The sequence below is a fragment of the Festucalex cinctus genome, chromosome 2 (assembly GCF_051991245.1).
Source record: "Festucalex cinctus isolate MCC-2025b chromosome 2, RoL_Fcin_1.0, whole genome shotgun sequence".
NCBI classification, from domain to species: domain Eukaryota; kingdom Metazoa; phylum Chordata; class Actinopteri; order Syngnathiformes; family Syngnathidae; genus Festucalex; species Festucalex cinctus.
Window position 1 is genome coordinate 9,385,875 of NC_135412.1, and position 19,866 is coordinate 9,405,740.

The 19,866-nt window shown below is 44.5% G+C and overlaps 1 protein-coding gene across 1 annotated transcript in view; it reads left to right on the plus strand.

The window, feature by feature from the left end:
* Positions 1-16,815, plus strand: part of plxnb3 (plexin B3) — a 39,598-nt gene extending 22,783 nt beyond the window's left edge. The window contains exons 19-40 of the mRNA XM_077512696.1: positions 1,989-2,165; positions 2,238-2,391; positions 4,528-4,659; positions 4,934-5,038; positions 5,124-5,285; positions 6,106-6,257; positions 6,337-6,437; positions 6,514-6,731; positions 6,804-6,982; positions 7,051-7,117; positions 7,413-7,559; positions 7,634-7,714; positions 10,416-10,494; positions 10,578-10,681; positions 10,767-10,854; positions 11,862-12,028; positions 12,266-12,426; positions 12,506-12,653; positions 12,737-12,801; positions 13,883-13,958; positions 14,962-15,036; positions 15,153-16,815. Coding sequence (XP_077368822.1) covers positions 1,989-2,165; positions 2,238-2,391; positions 4,528-4,659; positions 4,934-5,038; positions 5,124-5,285; positions 6,106-6,257; positions 6,337-6,437; positions 6,514-6,731; positions 6,804-6,982; positions 7,051-7,117; positions 7,413-7,559; positions 7,634-7,714; positions 10,416-10,494; positions 10,578-10,681; positions 10,767-10,854; positions 11,862-12,028; positions 12,266-12,426; positions 12,506-12,653; positions 12,737-12,801; positions 13,883-13,958; positions 14,962-15,036; positions 15,153-15,257 — 2,743 coding nt within the window. The 3' untranslated portion in view covers positions 15,258-16,815. The remainder of the gene's footprint in view (positions 1-1,988; positions 2,166-2,237; positions 2,392-4,527; positions 4,660-4,933; positions 5,039-5,123; positions 5,286-6,105; positions 6,258-6,336; positions 6,438-6,513; positions 6,732-6,803; positions 6,983-7,050; positions 7,118-7,412; positions 7,560-7,633; positions 7,715-10,415; positions 10,495-10,577; positions 10,682-10,766; positions 10,855-11,861; positions 12,029-12,265; positions 12,427-12,505; positions 12,654-12,736; positions 12,802-13,882; positions 13,959-14,961; positions 15,037-15,152) is intronic.
* The last annotated feature ends 3,051 nt before the right edge of the window (positions 16,816-19,866 follow it).

Sequence of the window (19,866 nt, forward strand, 5' to 3'; positions counted from 1 at the left end):
GCTTTTAAACACTGCCACGTACCTTGACCTTAGGTTAAAAGACAACTTTGTTTCACTTGAAACAAAGTCTTCTGGATCAGGTCAGGGAAGTTGCTTCTGATGGGGCACTGCCAGGAGACCCAGGAGAAGCAGGGCCCTCAACAAGCCAAGTCAGGCCATCAAAAAAGACCAAGACTGATCGGAAATATCTGCTTTCAAACTTACAAGGGCAAAAGAAAGCCCGTGATGCCAGTGCCACGCAGGAAGTACTTTCCTGGTCCCTGGCCCTGAGTGAAACGTTAAATGGTGAGTTGATGATATACAGCAGTATGCCAGAACTCGCTGCGGACTCTGAGCTGGATCCACTGGACTGGTGGAAAACCAATGGAAAGACATTGCCTCTGCTCTCTGATTTTGCCAGTAAGTATATGTACATAGCAGCCACAAACTGTGCTTCTGAGAGAGTATTCAGTGCCTTAGGGATTATTGGGATCATTATTGCACTGGACTTTAGTAGTCCGACATGCCGTAAAGCGCTGCTACTGGGTATTCTACATGGGCCTTCACCCATGGGGTCTGGCCGGGCATAGCCCGAAAAGGCAATGTGGGTCCCCCTTCCTATGGGGTCACCACCTGTAAGAGGGGCCAGAGGTCAGGTGCATAGCGATCTGGGTTGTGGCCAAAGGCGGGAACTTTGGTGGTCCGATCCCTGGCTACAGAAGCTAGCTCTTGGGACATCGGTTGTCACCTCTCTGGTGGGGAAAGAGCCCGAGCTGGTGTGTGAGGCAGAGAAATTCCGACTAGCTATAGTCAGACTCTCCTCCACATACGGCTTGGGGTCTGGTACCAATCTTCTCGAGAGGGTTTGGACTCTATTCCACTCTGGAGTTGCCCATGGTGAGAGGCGCAGATCAGGTGTGGGCATACTTATTGCCCCCCGCCCGGCTCGGCGCCAGTACGTTGGGGTTCACCCCGGTAGACGAGAGGGTAGCCTCCCTCCGTCTTCGGGTGGGGGGACAGGTCCTGATTGTTGTTTGTGCATATGCACCAAACAACTGTTCAGAGTGCCCACCCTTTTTGGAGTCCTTGGAAGGTGTGCTGGAGAGCGCATCCCCTGGGGACTCCCTCCTGCTGGGGGACTTCAACACTCACATGGGCAATGCCTGTGAGACCTGGAGGGGCGTAATTGGGAGGAACACCCCCAACCCCCCGTGGCTCGGGGATCTGGTTCGGATGCCTCCTGGACGCCTCCTCCTGATCATCCCCGGGGCTGGAGAGACTATGTTTCTCGGCTGGCCTGGGAACGCCTTGGGATCCTGCCAGTGGAGCTGTTTGAAGTGGCTGGGGAGAGGGAAGTCTGGGCTTCCCTCCTAAAGCTACTGCCCCGCGACCTGACCCCGGATAAGCGTCAGAAGATGGATGGATGGATGGATGGATGGATGGATGGATGGAAATCTGACATTAGTAGATTGTTTTCTTCTTGTGTGGCAGCCTGGCAGGTTATTTAACATGGGGTTTTGACAGTTGCGGTCATATTTTCGGGACCGAAGCACCATTCCAGATTGTTTCAGTTCCGAATCTTTTACTAGAACGTAGTACCGGACCATTCCGGCCCATTTTCACCCCTGCACATTACCCAACGTCTCACAATACCTCATTCTCCCCCCAGGTCGTAATGTGAACCAAGCCATGTGTTTAGTGTTTCGTGGTTGAAACTGTTCGCTCTTCATTACTTTGACACAAAAACAAACAAAAAAAAAAACTTGCATCAGCCCACCCAGCTGTCTTAAATCTGAAATCAGATGGTAACCAGATGGTAATAATTATAACAATTCAAAAACTAATACAGAAACTTCAACACTCCTCTCTTGGATTCATGACTCCATTTGTACTAATTTTTTTCTTCATAATTGTTGTGTTCCCTCCTGCTGTTTACCACTGTTTTGATATATGCACTGCATTGCCATTCACCCCATCGTGGTCTCACCTACACTCTTGCATGTCCTCAGAGTGGAGCAGGTCAGCGACAGCCTGCTAGTCTGTCAGACTCTCTCCACCAATCAAACGGGAAGAGTTCTGATCCGACTGTTGTTCAGCAAGGCAGAGCGTTCTGCTTCCAATGTGACTTTCCTCTATGTGGAAGACCCAGTCATCACTGAAGCCATACCCACAGAGAGCTTCTATGCGTAAGACAGAACAGACCTCAGACCACTAGTCCATGCACCAGTTGCCTGACAGTAGTCACTTCCTGTCCTCAGAGGGGGGCGTATCATTATGGTGAGTGGCAGAAACCTAGATGCGGTGCAACAGCCAATCATGTCCGTGTGGGTGGAGACTGTGGACGTCCAGAGGATGAGGCGCGCCCTTCTCAGCGCCAAGCACCAGATGGTCTTCAATGGCACCATGGCAACGGTGAGGGAGACAGTGGCCAATCAGACAAGAGCATACACTACTTTATAGGGGTGCACCAATCACAATTTTCTGGCCAATCTCCGATCTTTTAAAAAGCTTGACCTATCGATCACGTTTTTTAATGAAAACGATTTTTCTTCACAACAAGCAGCATACACCTTCAGTGTTCCAATCTTTTTTTTATTGAAAAACACTAGGGATGAGCGAGTACACCACTATCTGTATCTGTTCAACCATCTAAATTATTTGTATTTGGAGTGGGCGTGGCCTAAACCAGAAGTGGGTGTGGTTTGATCGGAAATGAGTGGGTCTTACATCGTTTAGTTAATAATAATAAAGGAACTATTTACAGAACAATATTTTGGATAATATTTACGACAGAAGCACTGCCGCACATTCATGTGAAGGTGCCGCACATCTTCCGTCTACCGATTATCACACATTGCGGCAGTGCTGCCATCTTAAACATTTTCAAAATATTGAGATTTTTGTTCAAATATTTGCAAAATATGTTATCACATGTCTGCACGTGCTCATAAATTTTGGTCTCAGTCAGTCGTTTTTTTTTTTTTTTTTTTTTTTATACATAAAGTGACAATGTTTTGTGTCTATAGGCAACGGGAGCCATCACGTGAATGATAATAATTAAAAAAAATACTGCGAGATTTGTTCTAATATTGTCAGACTATCATTAGCACATGTATCTATTAATTTTGGTGACAATAATCAGTCACGTTTTTCATTCTTAATGCCACCATATCAGACCAGGTGTGCACAAACACGGGTTGGCATATAGGCTGCGTGTTCGTCAGTCATTCCACAAATGTCTTTTTCCTCCTTTCTTTCTCGAAGGAAGAATATGCATGCAACCTGATGATCCATAGTGCTATCTAAATTATGGCAATACTTGCGCGATGCCATAGACATTTTTAGAGCTCAATATAGACCAGGAAATAAGTCCAAAATGAACAGGGCTGTCCGGACTCTCCCTTAGCGATAGGGGTTGAAGCTCGGCCATCCGGGAGGGACTGAGTCGAGCCGCTGCTCCTCCGCCGTGAGAGGAGCCAGCTGAGGTGGCTTGGGCATCTGGTTCGGATGCCTCCTGGACGCCTCCCTGGAGAGGTTTTCCGGGCATGTCCCACCGGCGGGAGACCCCGGGGATGACCCAGGACACACTGGAGAGACTATATCTCTCGGCTGGCCTGGGAAAGCCTTGGGATCCCGCCGGCGGAGCTGGTTGAAGTGGCTGGGAAGAGGGAAGTCTGGGTTTCTCTCCTGAAGCTGCTGCCCCCGCAACCCGACCTCGGTTAAGTGGTAGAAGATGGATGGATGGATTAACAGGGCTGTTTTGCCTGCGCGAACCACATCACAGCGATGATGTGATGCACAAAAAAGTCCAATATTACAGCATACATGTCATCATTTTGACAATTAATACTTAAACTTTTTTTTCAGGACTCAGATGACATTGATATTTTAATGTTTAATATCATATAGCCTTATGCCACCGCGGCAACATCGTGTTGCAAGAATATCACATGCTTGACTGTTCATGCACTGCCAGGAGTGCATAGACATATTGAGCACTTGTAAAACATAAAATACAAACTAGAAAATAAGTTCAACACGTCTCCAAGATAGCTTTTTTTTTTTTTTTCCACTTTTGCACGTGCTGCTTAGCCGCACTTCTTCAAACAAAGCACACTCCGCCTGAGCAATAGTGCTCTCTCACGGTAGTATATGTGCGTTAGCATGAATTTATGAATGGGAACTCAGAAAGAGAGAGAGAGAGAGAGAGAGAGCGGATACTCGTGTTGTACGGATATCTGGCTCATCCCTAGAAAACACCGACAAATGTCTGAAATAATACAATCGGGTTGTTTTAACTGCACATGAAGTAGTTCTCTCAAATGAAAATTAAAGGTGTTTTTGTCATCGCAGCAGAAGGAACAGTGGATTACTTTTTTGGATCTCTAAGGAGTGAGACGAGATTGGTGGAAATGATCGGTTCATTTTTAAGGGAATCGGCCGATCACCAATCCCCCAAAATTAAGGAAATCGGGTCAAATAAATCGGCCGGCTGATAGATCGGTGCACTCCTACTTTTTTCTCACTTTCTGCCCATGTGTCTCTCAGGTTTCTGAGCATTGCTCTGTCCTGTCTTCCTCTCAAATGACCTGCCCGACCCCTTCAGTCTCCACAGAAGTCAAAGTGAAAGGTGTCTGGTTTCAGATGGACAACGTCCGTGTCCATTACAAAAGCATCAAGGTATACCTTCCACAGCGGTGCACAAAGTAGTTCCGATACTTAAAGCAGCTAAATGGAAGAATAAAATTTCAAATCGCTACTGCCACCTGTGGCCCTAATAACCATAATCTTGACATAAAAATATATTAAAAAAAATAGGGACCTCGCAGCGGTCGCCGGAAAAATAAATACTCAACTAAAGTACAAAAATGACTTCCAACCACTGCCTGTCTTACTCTCACCACCTGTCTGAAGGACTCAGTCGTCACACACTTGTCACCTGTTTGTCTTTCAGGACAAGAGTTTCAGCTACTATCCTAACCCACGCCTATTTCCGCTCAACCGGGAGGCTCTGGATGCTCCGTACCGCTTCAAAGCCGGCGGTGTGATTGCTGTGGAGGTGACAAGATATCTGTTGTTATGGAAACACATCATCGCTATGTCGCCTCCAACCCTAAAATGTACCTTCATGCTGATGCCACCAGGGTGAGGACCTGACGCGAGCAATTTCCAGACAGGAAGTGAGGGCTCGTCTCGGGGACCAGGAGTGTGAGGTGAAGACATTGGACAACACTCATCTGTACTGCGAGCCTCCTGAGGTCCAACCAATGAGTGTGGATGAAAGCAGCAGGCTACCCCGCCTCCAGGTTAGTTTTGGAAGCATGGCGGCCCGGTGGTGTTCCTAACTTCCTACTAAAATGGCACGAGTTTGTAATCTCTATGGGGCATATTCTCCCATGTGCTTAAAGCTACTGAATGCAGAAAGTTCTATTTTGAGTCACTATTGCCACCTGTTCATGAAAAATGAAATTGCACACACCCTTCTTGACACATGACAACATATTCAGAAGATATTTCAGTCAAAATGGTCAAATAAAAAAAGGCTTTTGTAAAGATATTTTGGGCCAAATTGTTACAGAGAGCAGCTTTAGAAATTGTGGGCGTGCTGTTAAGCACTTTTTTGGCTGCACAGATGCACCAATTGACTTAAGTGTGTCAATTATGCATCTTCATGAAATGTACGCACTCCGGGGGGGGGGGACAACTTTAAATGAGAGTGTCCCCTGTCAAATTTGCACATATTCGGCAATGCTTCAACAATAGGTGCTCATTTGCTTTTCAACTATAGTAATGGAACGACTCCAAATATGTAACACCATGTTCCAAATTATAATGCAAATGATTTTTTTCTCTGATTTATTTTTATAAATAGTCTGGGGAAATGGCACTCAGTGTAATTTTCAAGTCATCAACTGTTTGAAACTAATTTGAATGCATGCAGTGATAACATGATTTTTTTCCACAAATAAATAGTTTTTATTAAAATGCTCTGTTCCAAATTATCATGCATAGCAGTGTTTTAAGACATTTTATAGGTGTTTAAAAAAAAAAAAAAAAAAAAAATTCAGGGTCTAATCACACTATTTGCGGCAAACGGGAGAATATGCACCTATGTGTCTGTCCCAGGTGCTGATGGGTAACCTGCAGCTGGACTTGGGAATGGTGCAGTACGACAGTGACTCTCTGCTGCCTCCCATCCCGTTGGGTGCTCAGATTGCTTTGGGGGCTGGAGCTGCTGTAATCATCCTATCAGTGCTCATCATCATCCTTATATACAGGTTAGGCTGTGTCATCATCCATTAAAAAGAATTACAAGCATTTAGCATAGTTAGTGTTCATGTAAGTTTGTGCATTTAGGAGAAGGAGCAAGCAGGCCCTCAGAGACTACAAGAAGGTCTTGTTGCAGTTGGAAACATTGGAGATCAATGTGGGAGACCAATGTCGGAAAGAGTTCACTGGTGAAGTCAAACGTCTTATTTTGGTCAAATAGTGACAAATGTTTGCTTGAAGATTCTTCTCCCATGTGCCTTATAGACCTGATGACAGAAATGATGGACTTGAGCAACGACGTCGGCGGTCCAGGCCTCCCGCTGCTTGACTATCGCACATACACAGAAAGAGTTTTCTTTCCCGGTCACCAGGCAGCGCAGCTGAGTCGCCACCTGGACCTGCCTGAGTCCAGAAGACACACGGTGGAGCAGGGACTCCAGCAGCTCAACAACCTCCTCAACAACAGACTCTTCCTCATGAGTGTGGGTGGGCTGACGTGGTATCGACGGACATGGCAGATGTCGGGTAGCATCCACTTCCTGTCTGTCCCACAGTTCATTCACACACTGGAGGCACAACACGGCTTTTCCCAGCGGGATCGTGGCTACGTGGCGAGTCTTCTGACCATGGTGCTGCATGACAAGCTGGAGTATTTCACCGAGGTCATGAAGTGTCTGCTGCAGGATCTTGTCCAGCAGTACATTGCCAAGAACCCTAAACTCATGCTGCGAAGGTATGAGGAAATGTCAAGAGGAAGGTGTCTTAAAATAATCTTTAATGAGACCCCATTTGATGTTTCAGGACAGAGACCGTTGTGGAGAAGATGTTGACCAACTGGATGTCTGTCTGCCTCTACTCCTTCCTAAAGGTTCATTCCTTCCTGTCCCTCACTGGGTCTGCCTACTGTTTGCCCTCTAGAGCAGTGTTTCTCAACCCTGGTCCTTGGGGCACACTATCCACCCGATTTTCCATGTCTCCCTATTTCCAACGCAGGTGATTCTAATGACAGCTCATTACCAAGCCCGGGAGAAGCCTGATAACGATCCTCACCTGTGTTGGAATCAGGAGACATGGAAAACAAGCTGGATAGTGTGCCCTGAGGACCAGGGTTGAGAAACATTGCTCTAGATTATATGTGACGCACGCATGTGTCCACTTCTCAGGAGGTGGCAGGCGAGCCGCTTTACATGCTCTACAGAGCCATAAAGTATCAGGTGGACAAAGGTCCAGTGGACGCCGTGACAGGAAAAGCCAAACGGACGCTCAATGACAGCCACCTTCTGCGAGAGGACATTGATTACTGCGCTATGGTAACTCTAACAATGCACACTTGCACTCACGTTATGGGCATGCGTGAGTCAATGTGTGTCTGTATGATACTCAGACCCTGAATGTGCTGCTGAAGAACGGTGCTGAAGTTCAACCTTGTCCTGTAAAAGTGCTCGACATTGACACCATCAAACAGGTACCTCCTCACGTCTCACTATGTCCTTTGTTGCACCTATGCTATCAGGCAGAGGGAGATAAGCTACTGGACTAGTTCTAGATTCGATGAGTGGTGAAACTGAAGAAAATACCAAGGGCAGTAACTTGAACGTAAGCCGGCAATTTACTGAGAACAATGAACAAGACGGACAAGAAGACAGTAGAAAAATATATACAAATATTGGCATACACACCTTCAAATACCACTTTTTGTTCCAGAACGCCTTATGTTGATTTAAGGAGTTATACAAAAAGTTTTAAGTTAAATCTATTTTCTGATCCTGCTTTATTCCGATTTTATTTTATTGACCAGTCAATTAGTTTAATTTTGAGTAATAAACCTATTATTCACTTAATTTTAGGTTTAAGCACACCAATAGGTTCTCAGTATTAACCCAAATCAATTTCCAAAATGTGTAATGACACTTCAAAATTCACTTGAGTGCTCCTTCACAATATCACTATTCAAATCAATGACAATAGGAAAATGCAAAGCAACAATAGAACAAATTTCAAATGTTCTTTAGCTTAGCAACATCCCATGTGTCCATTCGCAATGCGTTGATTGCGCACGCTGTGTTCTCAAAGTTCTGTAAATCCAAAGGAAGCAAAGGAAAATTCCAATTCCTACCACGACCTTGGTAGCAACAGGGTTACAGTGAAGATGGAATCACGTGTTGTCCTGTGATGGTTGTCGGAGTCGCCACTCGGATCACCGAGACTCGTGTTCGAGTCCCAAGGGGGTCTTTTTTCCAGCCGGGAAAAAACAAAAACAAAACTGGCCTGTAGGTTAGGCCACCAGGGAGAATATACTTAGTCTATTTAATAAAATAAAACATAACTACTAAATAACATACAGCTATTCACACACGGCTGCGTGTCGAAGGAGAACATAACATGGCGCCGGCTCTTAGCACTAAGCCACTCGTATTCACCACCAACAGGCAGATTTACCAAAAAAAAATAAACCAATATAACAAAAATACAATACACAGGGGCACTTTATGTTGAAAAGAAAACTCAAATTACTTTCAGTTATCATTCTCTGCTCTTCGCGAACGACATAAATGCCGAAATGAGGCTTGCTGCGTCATAGCAAACATTTTACAACTTCACGTAATTAATTGAGAAAATACTTACCAAAACTCGTCTAGTTAAAGGTTTTAGTCCTTCAATAATCACACCCTTCCTCGGGTAGGGATAAAAAAAAAATTTTTTAAGGCTTTAAGTAGAAAAGGTTCTGTAGTTCAACGATGTTGCACCAACGGCAATCTGTGTCAATGCGCAGTGCGCACCTCTCAATCCAGTCTGCACCTCTCAATCCAGTCTGCTCCGGTAAAGTGTGTGGTGGGGGAAGGGCGGTGCATTGAAAACTTTATTGTTCACGAAAAGTTTACAATCATGCATCTAAACAAAATTGTTAACCTTTTGACGTAGTATTACATATTCGCATAGTTGTCACGATCTATTTCTCAATATTTTTCAATTTTATTTAACTATTTAATTATCTTTTTGTTTTTATTATGTAATTATTTATTTATTAGTCTTTCACATATGTTACTTCTAATAGGGGTTACACCTGTCTGTCAGCTTGTCTGTCAGCATACTGTCTCATTATGATCTGTTTGTCTGCATATCACCTGTCTTGCATGAATGTTCCTCACGTCTTACTGTAGGAGCACAATATGTATGTACATATGTGTTTCGCGGTGTATCAGGTGTCAATGGATAATTATCGGTTCTACTACCAGTGAATAAAAAAAATAATAACGGAACTGTGTTCAAATATCAGGGTTTTGTGATTAGAAAAAAAATCTAATTAGAAAATTAGACTAAAATGAATAATCTCGAAACGTTTTCCACAATGGGGTATATGCCACTGCGATTGGCTGGCAACCAGTCCAGGGTGTCCCCCGCCTACTGCCCAGAGCCAGCTGAGATAGGCGCCAGCACCCCCCGCGACCCTTGTGAGGAATAAGCGGTCAAGAAAATGGATGGATGGATGGATGGATGGATGGATGGATGGTATATGCCACAGAAGAGGCGGGACTTCTGGCGGAAACTACCATGCGCTTACACTGTTTCGGGTTAGTGTTGCGACATATAGGCATGAGCGTTACAACAAGACAACAGATCAGATCAGAAGAAACGTGAAGACACTTAAGTACTGTAGTATCGTGTTTTTCTTTTTCTTTTTTTTTCCTTGACGGTGGTGTTTTTTTTTTTTACCTCGACATTGGTGGATTGCCGCCATCAGCAGATAACTATCTATGTGTAGCAACTGATTGAGTTGTGTTTTGTGCCAAGTAGAGTGACAGGGCATACTTTTTTGTGCAATCTACACAAGGACATGCAAGATGAACTGACCGAGTGTGCAGACATAAGTCTGGGATTGATGGATAACGAATGAACCAATAGCTATTTTATTCACTGTATATGACTGATGCGTTTAGTAATGAATCGATGGAGACGAGTTTCTAATAACCCATTGGCTTCTACCTGTCACCCCTTCTTTCAGGTGTCAGTGTTGCAAATGATGTGATGTGATCGATGTAACCTGTAATGTGTCCAAAAGGAAAAAAATAACAAAACAAAACAAAAACCTTGCCCTCCTCCATCTGTTGTTCAGCTATTTGACTGTGGCTACTTTTACAATCACCTGTCTGTGTACCTGTGGTAAGGTGAAGGACAAGATCCTGGATCACATCTACAGAGGAGTCCCGTTCTCTCAGAGACCAGTAGCAGACAGCCTGGAATTGGGTGAACACATGTCTCACCTGTCAGTCAAAGCTCTGATTGGCAGCTGTTCCTAACCTACCACCATTTCCTTTTTTGATTGACAGAGTGGCGTTCGGGTCAGGCGGGACACCTGATTGTGTCAGATGATGATGTCACAGCTGTGGTTCAAGGTAGCTGGAAACGACTCAACACACTGCAGCATTACAAGGTAATGATTTCACAACTACTATAACCTCTGAGTTGGTTTCAGAGATGTGGCCCGGTTCTCTTGACATTCTCTTCTACTTCATCAGGTTCCTGATGGAGCCACGGTTGCTCTTGTACCACGCTCCCAGAGTTCTAGTGGCACTCGAGTGAATCAGGTGTACCAGACTGGAGAGAGTAAGAACCATGCAGCATGTTTAGAACACACGGGCAATGTAGAACACACGGCAATGTTCCCTCTTATTTTTCATATGTCTGAACATTAATGCAATCTTCCTGAGCATTCCTTGGACCACAGCGACCGAAATACATGGACTTATTTATATATGATATATTAACACAGCGCCGCCTCATCACCGTCGCGCAAAGTGAAGCCACCGGTGGCCATCTTACGTTGCTACTCGCTAAGCATGGCTATCCTGAATAAATTAATTTCTCCGCAATGTTTTGGTTATTTTCTGTCTCTACGGTGAAAATGGTGCCGTGTACGGCATACGGTTGTACCAATATGCCTGCAATATCCACTACATGTATTTCATCAGTCAGAATTAATATTAATCATCCACCCATGTAGGAAAATGCACGATGAGTAGAGAGCGCAAGTGTGGAGCGACACCAACTGGAGACATGAGTGTCAAGGAGTCGGCTTTACAGGAAAAAAAACAAAAACTATTTTGTGAAGCAGACAGTGACAGTCTAAAAATCATATAAAACTCAATATGGATTTAATATTATGAATATGAAACACCCCAGTCAAGGTGCATCATTTAAGACTCATTTAAATTGAGAATAATAAACAGAAAGTGGAGCTATTTCCGCTAAAACAAATTTAAGGCAGGCAGCTATAGCATGTCATACACAAGGAAATTCGGTCTGCTTTACAGAATTAAAAGTACAATATTTTAAAGCAAAAAAAAAACTCAAAAGAACTAAAGACATCTACAATTGAATTGAATTTTAGAGATTACTAAAGTTAGTAAATAAACTTTCCAGTGTAAAAAAATAATTTGGGGTTTCGCTTTCTCACTCCGTCAACCACATGTGCCAAATAAACTTCAATTTCTTTATATGAGGAGAATATGCGCCAAGAGTGTGAGAGCACTGCGCAATTGCTAACACACACAGTTTAGAGGGAACATTGCTCATGGGCCCAAGAAAAATGTGGAAACATGTTGTTACTGTAGAAACACCAATGTTGGAGAGTGAAGAAGAGGAGGGACTTCGGTTGTGGCATCTGGTGAAAAGCAATGAAGACCCGGAGATTCCGAAACACAGGAAAGACAGTATGAGGGAGAGAGAAAGAGCCAAGGCCATACCTGAGATTTACCTGACCAGACTTCTTTCCATGAAGGTAACACCAGAAGAAACCATGTGAAGCACATTACCAGATGGTTTTCAGTGTATGTAAGAGCAGTTAAATCAATTATATTTAACTCATTCACTGCCATTGACGGAAAAATACGTCAAATGATACATTTTTTGCTGGGCTGGCAGTGAATGTGTTAATGACCAGTCTACTGCCCTTGAAGGCTATACTCAAATTTCCACATCCTGTCATTCTGACACACGTCCTCTTGTGTCCATATAGGGGACGCTGCAGAAGTTTGTGGATGACTTCTTTGTTGCCATCCTGAGCACGATGCGTCCTCCTCCTATTGCTGTCAGGTTTTTTTTCGACTTTCTGGACGACATGGCGGAGAAATACGGTATTGATGACCCAGAGACTGTCCACATCTGGAAGACCAACAGGTGAGATACCAACCAAATCGCTTGGACAGCCAACATGTCTGTCTGTCTGTCTAAGTTGGCTGTCTGTATGCGCAAGCAGTCTCCCTCTCAGGTTTTGGGTGAACATCCTGAAGAACCCCCAGTTTGTGTTGGATGTCCAAGTGACGGACAGCATTGATGCTGTTCTATCCGTCATTGCTCAGACCTTTATTGACTCGTGTACCACATCTGAGCACAAAGTGGGCCGGGTACGTCACTCGTCTGCTTGTTTATGCTTGACTTCATGTGTGTCTAACATGTAACCCATTGTGACCGCTTTCTGTCCAATCAGGACTCTCCGGTCAACAAGTTGCTCTATGCTCGGGAAATCCCCCGATACAAACAGCTGGTGGAGAGGTGAGTTTCCATGGGTTTGTTGGATAGCATTTAGCCCGCAGTCCACACTCACAGTTGTGGCTTGTGTTAGTGATGTGTCGGTCACGAACAAATCGAGTCTTTTGAACGGCTCTTCAACGCGAACGATGGGGACCGAGTCTTTATCGAGAGCCGTTCGTCCCCCTACAACCAAACTCAAAGGGCTCATCCTTGAGTGACCATGAATGTTCAGTACTTTTTACAAGTGAATAGTGGTTAAGTTTGAGAGAACTACATTTTTTTCCTTTTGGACATGCTGACATCCCTACAAAATGGCGGTATCCCTTATTAGTGCTCTATATGGGGAATAGTGTGCACATTAGGACACAGCCCAAGTTTACACTATGTTGCTGGTGGCTACAGAAACCTGATGTCAGGCCACTGTGGACAAAAACATGATGGTCGTCAGACTATGGGGAGGTGGGATGGGCAAAAGTGACAGACCGTAATTGCCCTGGATGCAAGGCAAAATGTTTAAACTGTCAAAAAGTTTGCCAGTCACATATCACATGATACGAAACATAGTTGGCCATAGTAAATGGCATAAAGACAACTACAGTATGTTCACGACCATAAGTATTAAAAGTCGCAGTCTCAGTTACGGGTGCTATTTCTGTATTTAGCACACACATAAGACGCACCGCACCATATTATTGGGCGCAGGTACGGTTAAACATACGCTAGCTTAATGTTTCACACTAAAACATGCATGCTAGCGCTAACGTATGTTTTTAAAAAAGGCAGCGGAGCAAACCTGAGTTTGGTTGTACTTTATTGAAGTCATTAACAACATAAACAGTGAGTTTGGTTGTACTTGAAGTAACAATGTACTCAAGTTACTTTTGATCAATTCTAATCCACAAATCCCTTAAGGGGCCTTGTGTGTGCGCGTGCGTGTGGTTGGGATTAGAGTAAGGGTTGTGGTGAGGCAAACATTTGTGATGGTTGGGGGTTACAGTAAGGGGCTAGGAAATGCATTATGTCAATGGGATGGCCTCACAAAGATAGTACCACAAACGTGTGTGTGTGTGTGTGTGTGTGTGTGTGTGTGTGTGTTGTGCAGGTATTACAGTGACATCCACAGTGCTGCTTCCGGCTGTTACCAGGAGATGAACTCCACTCTGACTGAGCTGTCTGGGGTGAGTGACACTAAACATGCAGAACATTTCAGCTAGGTTTGACTCAACACATATACGCATAAAATGCTTTTCAGTCTCTTCCAAACACTTTGTATTCTCGCTACAGAAAAGTGATGGTCAACATTAGGCAGCAATATGGCAGTAGGGTTATTATAGTTTTGGAATTTTTCATTGTAGTTAGTTTTTATTAGTTTTTAGGGTGGTTTTGTTAGTTTTTATTAGTTTAGTTCTTTAAAAAAAATGCTTAGTTTTAGTTTAGTTTGTTAGTTTCAGTATTAGTATTAGTTTTTTTTTTTTTTTAATTGTATTACTTGTGCGCAATATTTAAAAACACCATGGGCGCAACGTCATCTGAAGGTGCTTTTCTATTGGCTGCTGCTAGATGACATCACTTGTGTGTGACATACTTTCAAACGTCATTATTCCGGTTTATATCAAAATAAATCCACTAAATCATCCTCAAAGGCTCATGCATTAAATTCATTACCAAAGACTAAAACGAAGGACATGTTTGTTTGCTATAATTATAGTTGGTTTTAGTTAGTTTTGTAAGCATAAACTGTAGTTTCAGTTAGTTTTCAGTAAGTTAGTTAATTAGTTTAGTTTTTTAAAAATCATTTTCGTTTTTATTTTATTTCGGTAACAATATTGTTTTTTGAATTTTAGTTTTTTCATGAGTTTTAATTAACTAAAATAACCTTTAATGTCACCTGTTTTTCGATACCCTTCCTTCTTACTTTGACCATCTCCAAACATTTTTGTTTTATTTATTTTATCTGAACTGAGTCAAATGCAATTTATAGCAGATGTCGCGGGCCACTGAAAAATGGACGGTGGGCCGCAAATGGCCCCTGTGCCGTAGTTTGGACACCGGTGGTCTAATACATGTGTCACAGTGAAAGGTTGCACACAGCCACAAGGTCAAAGTAAAGAGAGCAAATAATCATAAATATTAAATGTTGTCTTTTAACATTTGAATGACATCTGTTTTTTGTCTTTTCAGAACTTCGCCACCGAAATGAACAGTCTTGTTGTACTTCATGAGCTCTATAAGTACATCAACAAATATTATGAGCAGGTAACGCATATACACATGCACACACGCACGCATACGCACACCCCCCCCCCACCATTGATTCAAGGACACACACATACACTATTGATTCAAGGCGTCCATGTGGTGGTGTTGCTCAGGTAATCATGTCTCTGGAGGAGGACAACTGTGCTCAGAAAATGCAGTTAGCATATCGACTGCAGCAGGTTGCTGCACTGGTGGAGAACAAGGTCACTGATCTCTGATGACCTTTGATGACTTCTGATGAACCTAATACCCCAGACCCACCTGGCTGCAGGAAGATTGGCTGCAAAATTCAGGAGACAAGAGGAGAGTTCCTGTTGAGAGACTCAAACACTGGAGTGAGTGAGTGAGTGAGTGAGTGAGTGAGTGAGTGAGTGAGTGAGTGAGTGAGTGAGTGAGTGAGTGAGTGTAAATTCAGATTCAGAAGTCACTATGTTTTGTCATTGATTAATGTGGTGTCTGAGATGCCTGATAGGGAACACTTTGGCTTGCACTACATTTCCCAGAAAACCTTGCAAATCATCAAGTCAAAGCACTTTCATATATTGAATTGATTCATGTGCTGAGTCCAATCAATCTAAAAAAAAAATAAAAAAGTCAATGATTCAGTCAATCAATCAGGAATAATCCGCATGATTGGTACATTGACTACACAAGTGTCTACTATCAGTATTTCACTTCTTGACACAAAATAACACCACACCCAGTCTAGTTGGAGTTAAAAGCATTGCTGTTGTCGCCATCATAAAAATATCCTTTCTGTATGACTGACACATGAGGCGCTTTGTGAACAAGCTTAGGATAGGCTCCAGCACCCCCGCGACCCTTGTGAGGAGTAAGCAGTTAAGGAAATTGATGGATGGATAATATGAAAATTGAATAAAATTAGTACCATGTCCTATAGTATTTGTTAAACATTGTGTGTGTGTGTGTGTGTGTGGGGGGTTTGTGTAGTATATGTATATATTGGGGTGGCCACATCCATAAGGACAAAAAGGAGGAAAGGAGGACATCCATCCATGTTCTAAACCGCTCACTCCTCACAAGGGCCTTGAGGGTACCGGAGCCTATCCCAGTCGGCTTCGGGCCGTAGGCGGGGTACACCCTGAACTGGTTGCCAGCCAATTGCAAGGCAAAAGGATTTTCAAAACATTAAGTGTTCCCTTGCTATAAAGCGGTTCACTTTTCACTGCTTTGCTGTTTTGTGGATTTTTTTAGTGCAAATTTTGCATGCATGTTTTTTTTTACAGCAATGTACCAATTTTATAAAATTTATGAGTTTGAACATTGAAAATGTTTAAACGGGAGAAATGTGAAAAATGTAAATGCCTCGATGAGAAAAGTGTATAAACTGTGTGGTGAAGGGTCTTAGAGCCTTAAAACATGTATAATAAATTTAAAAAACTAAGCTAACTACTTCACGGATTTGATTTATTGCGGGTATTTTTTGGAACCTAACCCCAGCAGAAAACTAGGGAACGCTGTATATCAGACTCGCGATGTAATTTCATCAACAATAAAGTTTGGCATGGTTTATAGCTCATGTTTGTGTAAATAATTGCATTGCTATATACAAAGTGCTGTACATGGAACAGAAATCGGTCATGCAGTGAAGAATAAGATAAGTAAAACCAGACTAAGTGCAATTTCTGAAGAAATTGCGTGGGAATGCTGAAAGCTGAACGCTAACAGCTGAATGTCAATGTCATTCAGTCACCTGCCAAAGAGCCATAATGATAATAATGATAATAATTTTTATATTTTTTGGTGGAATACATAATGTCGCCCTACCTCACCCAAAACTCCTGCGGCCCCCAGGTAATTTGAGTTTGAGACGCCTACTAGAGTGTTTTGTGGTGTTTACTGCATGTTTTTATTTTATTTTTTTACTGTTTTTGTGTATGCAGCAATGGTTGTCTCATAGCGGTCACTGCCCGTCCAATAAAAAAAAAGTTACATGTGCCCCCTTTTCTTTTTTTTTTTTTTTTTTTTTTTTTTGAAGAGCTCAGAATTGTTCATTCGGTAGTCTTACCGATTCAACGTCTTGTCATCATTGCTCTTATTTTTTTTTTTTTTTTTTTTTTTTTTTTTTTGTGTGTATGTGTGCGTGCGTTTGCGTGCGTGCGTTTGCGTGCGTGCGTTTGCGTGTGTGCGTTTGCGTGCGTTTGCGTGCGTGTGCGTGCGTGCAAATACGTATAAATTTATACTCATTCATTCACCTAAAACCTTATGAATATCCCATTACCCTTCGCCTTAACCAGGTACTTCAGAATCTTGCCAGAGTCGTGAGATTTAAATGGTCAGGAGACCAGAGAAAAGGTCAGAAAAAAAAAGAAATAAAGAGAAAAGAAGGGTAAATCAAAGTGACATCCAGCACCGACCAAACACTTCCTGCCTTCCCCATGATTACAAAATCAAAGTCTTACGCCAACCCCGGAAGCCTCTAAATTCCAGCAAATTTAGCGAGATCTCAAGAGCCCAGAGGAAAAACTAAAGAGAGGAAGGAGGGAAGGATCGATAAGGCAGAATGAGATCAATAGAAGCCAGTACATCCAATCCATCAAAGTGAAGTCCAGCACCAACAAGACCCCTCCTGCGTGGTTACAAAACCGGAGTCTTATGCCAACCCCAGAAACCTCATACTTCTAATAAATTAAGATCTCAAGTGACCAGAGGAAAAACTAAAGAGAGGAAGGAGGGAAGGATAGATAAAGCAAAGTGAGAACCACAGACACCAGCACCAACTGATTCAAGGGGCTGTGGGAGGGAGAGGGTACTTCTGTTGAGTTTCAGTAGATGCTGGTGCGACGGATCTGGCATGCATAAGGACCACCACCAAAGAAAGAAGCCGTCAACCGCGGTCCAGCAAAGCGAGCACCCCCCCCCCCCCGGAATCCCCAGGCCGCGGCAGCACCAAGGCCACCCCCCAAGCCACCCGAGCGGACACCGGTCGGCGAGCCGACCCAGACACCCGGAACACCCCCGCCCCAGCCCCGGCCCACACCCCCGAGCCCAAGGCCGCAGAACGAGGCCCAGCGGGCCCCCACAGCGCCCCACCGGTCCCCAGCCCCCATCCCCCCACGACCCCCCCGCACCCCACCCAAACCCGCCATCCACCACGACCCAGGCCCCACCACCCCCGACCCCCAAACCCCCGAACACACCCCGACCCCCAGCACCCAACCCCCCACCCACCCATACCTCCACCCCCCCCCCAAACAAGCCGCCCCCCCCCGACGGCCGCCACCCCCCCCCCGCGAACCCGGCCCCCCGCGAGAACCCCCCACCCCCCCCCGGAAACCGGCACCGGGCAGCAGCGCAGAGAGGGAAGATGTGCCCACCCCACCTCCAGCCGCGCGAGATTTGCACAGCGGCGGGAGGGGGGAAGCAGAGGAGGAAGCACCAGGGGAGAAGGCGGAACACCAGAACACCGAGCCCGGTGGGGAGAGGCCCCGGTCGTCACGCCAGAGTATTAGTGACACCTAACCCTGTTACTGAGTCCGCCAGCTCGCCGACTGGCGAGCTCTACCCTTACACCGTGAATGTGGCCCCACCCAGTGTATATACAAGTGTGTGCGTGTGGTGCATTAAAATTGGGAGCAGGTGAGTCGGAGCAGAGGGAAAAAATTTCCCCTACTCCGACACACCCGTATCCCCCCCAAAAAAATGAATATGTATATGTGTGGTGCATTAAAAAAGGGAATGGAGGGACAAAGTGGTGGGGCAGGGACACAAATGGGGGGGACCACAGCGCTGCCAGGCACTGCAGTCCATCCCCTCTGATGGCTCCCCGCCCCAACTCACCCCTCCCCTTGGACGTGAGGTGCATTAAAATTGGAGGGGAGTTGAAGGGTGAAGACGGTGTTTCCACCCTTCCCCACCCCACCAAGAAATGTGTTGTGTGCCCTATGTGTATATTTACAAAGTGTATAGTGCAAGCTAGTGGAGTGAGTAAGAGGAGCGACCAGCGGGGCCTCACCCAACCCGGCGGGTGTAGGTGGCACGCCCGCCCCCCAGCACCCCCACCCCCCGCCGCCCCCCACCTCATCCACCCGGCACCACAATGGGCGGACAGCCAGCGCAGCAGGGCTACCGGACAGCCCACCGGCCACCGGAGCCCGCCCGGGGCGCCAGGAGTTATACCGGAGTGGGGCAGGCCCCAAACCCTCGCCCGGCCCCCGGAGCCCGACGCCCGGGCCGGGGAGGGAGCCCCAGGCCCAGGGAGAGGGAGGGGGAGGGGCCCCCTTTTCAACTTTGAGCCCATGCCCTACCAAGGGTCCCTGCACGCCCTTGGTATGGTGATAAATGGTTGATAAATGTGACAGCCACCGGATAACAAATGTAACACAATAAAATGGATGGATGGTGTTTTTGTATGCTGCTACTGTATATAGTGACGAAACTATGAATCGCAATTCAGTTAAATGGTTTCCTTTAAAATGTCCTTTACTTTTGTTAATTTTTGTACTTACATACGAGTAATCAAAATGTATTTATCTAATTAAATTAGATTTTTTTTTAAAAAGCAACTCACAGATAATTATTTTTTAATTTATTATAGCTAATAAACTGTTTATGAATTATTTTTTTATTTTATCATTAAAACAGACCTGTTTTACTGTAGAAGGAAACAGTGATACGACAAAACTTTTTCGGGGTTAAATTAACATTATTATTTAACATTATAACAAATTATTAACATTTCCTTGCTTAAGTTTGATTCTTTCATCTATCTTTTTTTATTTAATGTATTTTTTTCCCAATACTGTATATACATATTACTTATTTATAGGCTCAGTTTCGTGGCTAATGCGCATGCGCCCAGCAAGC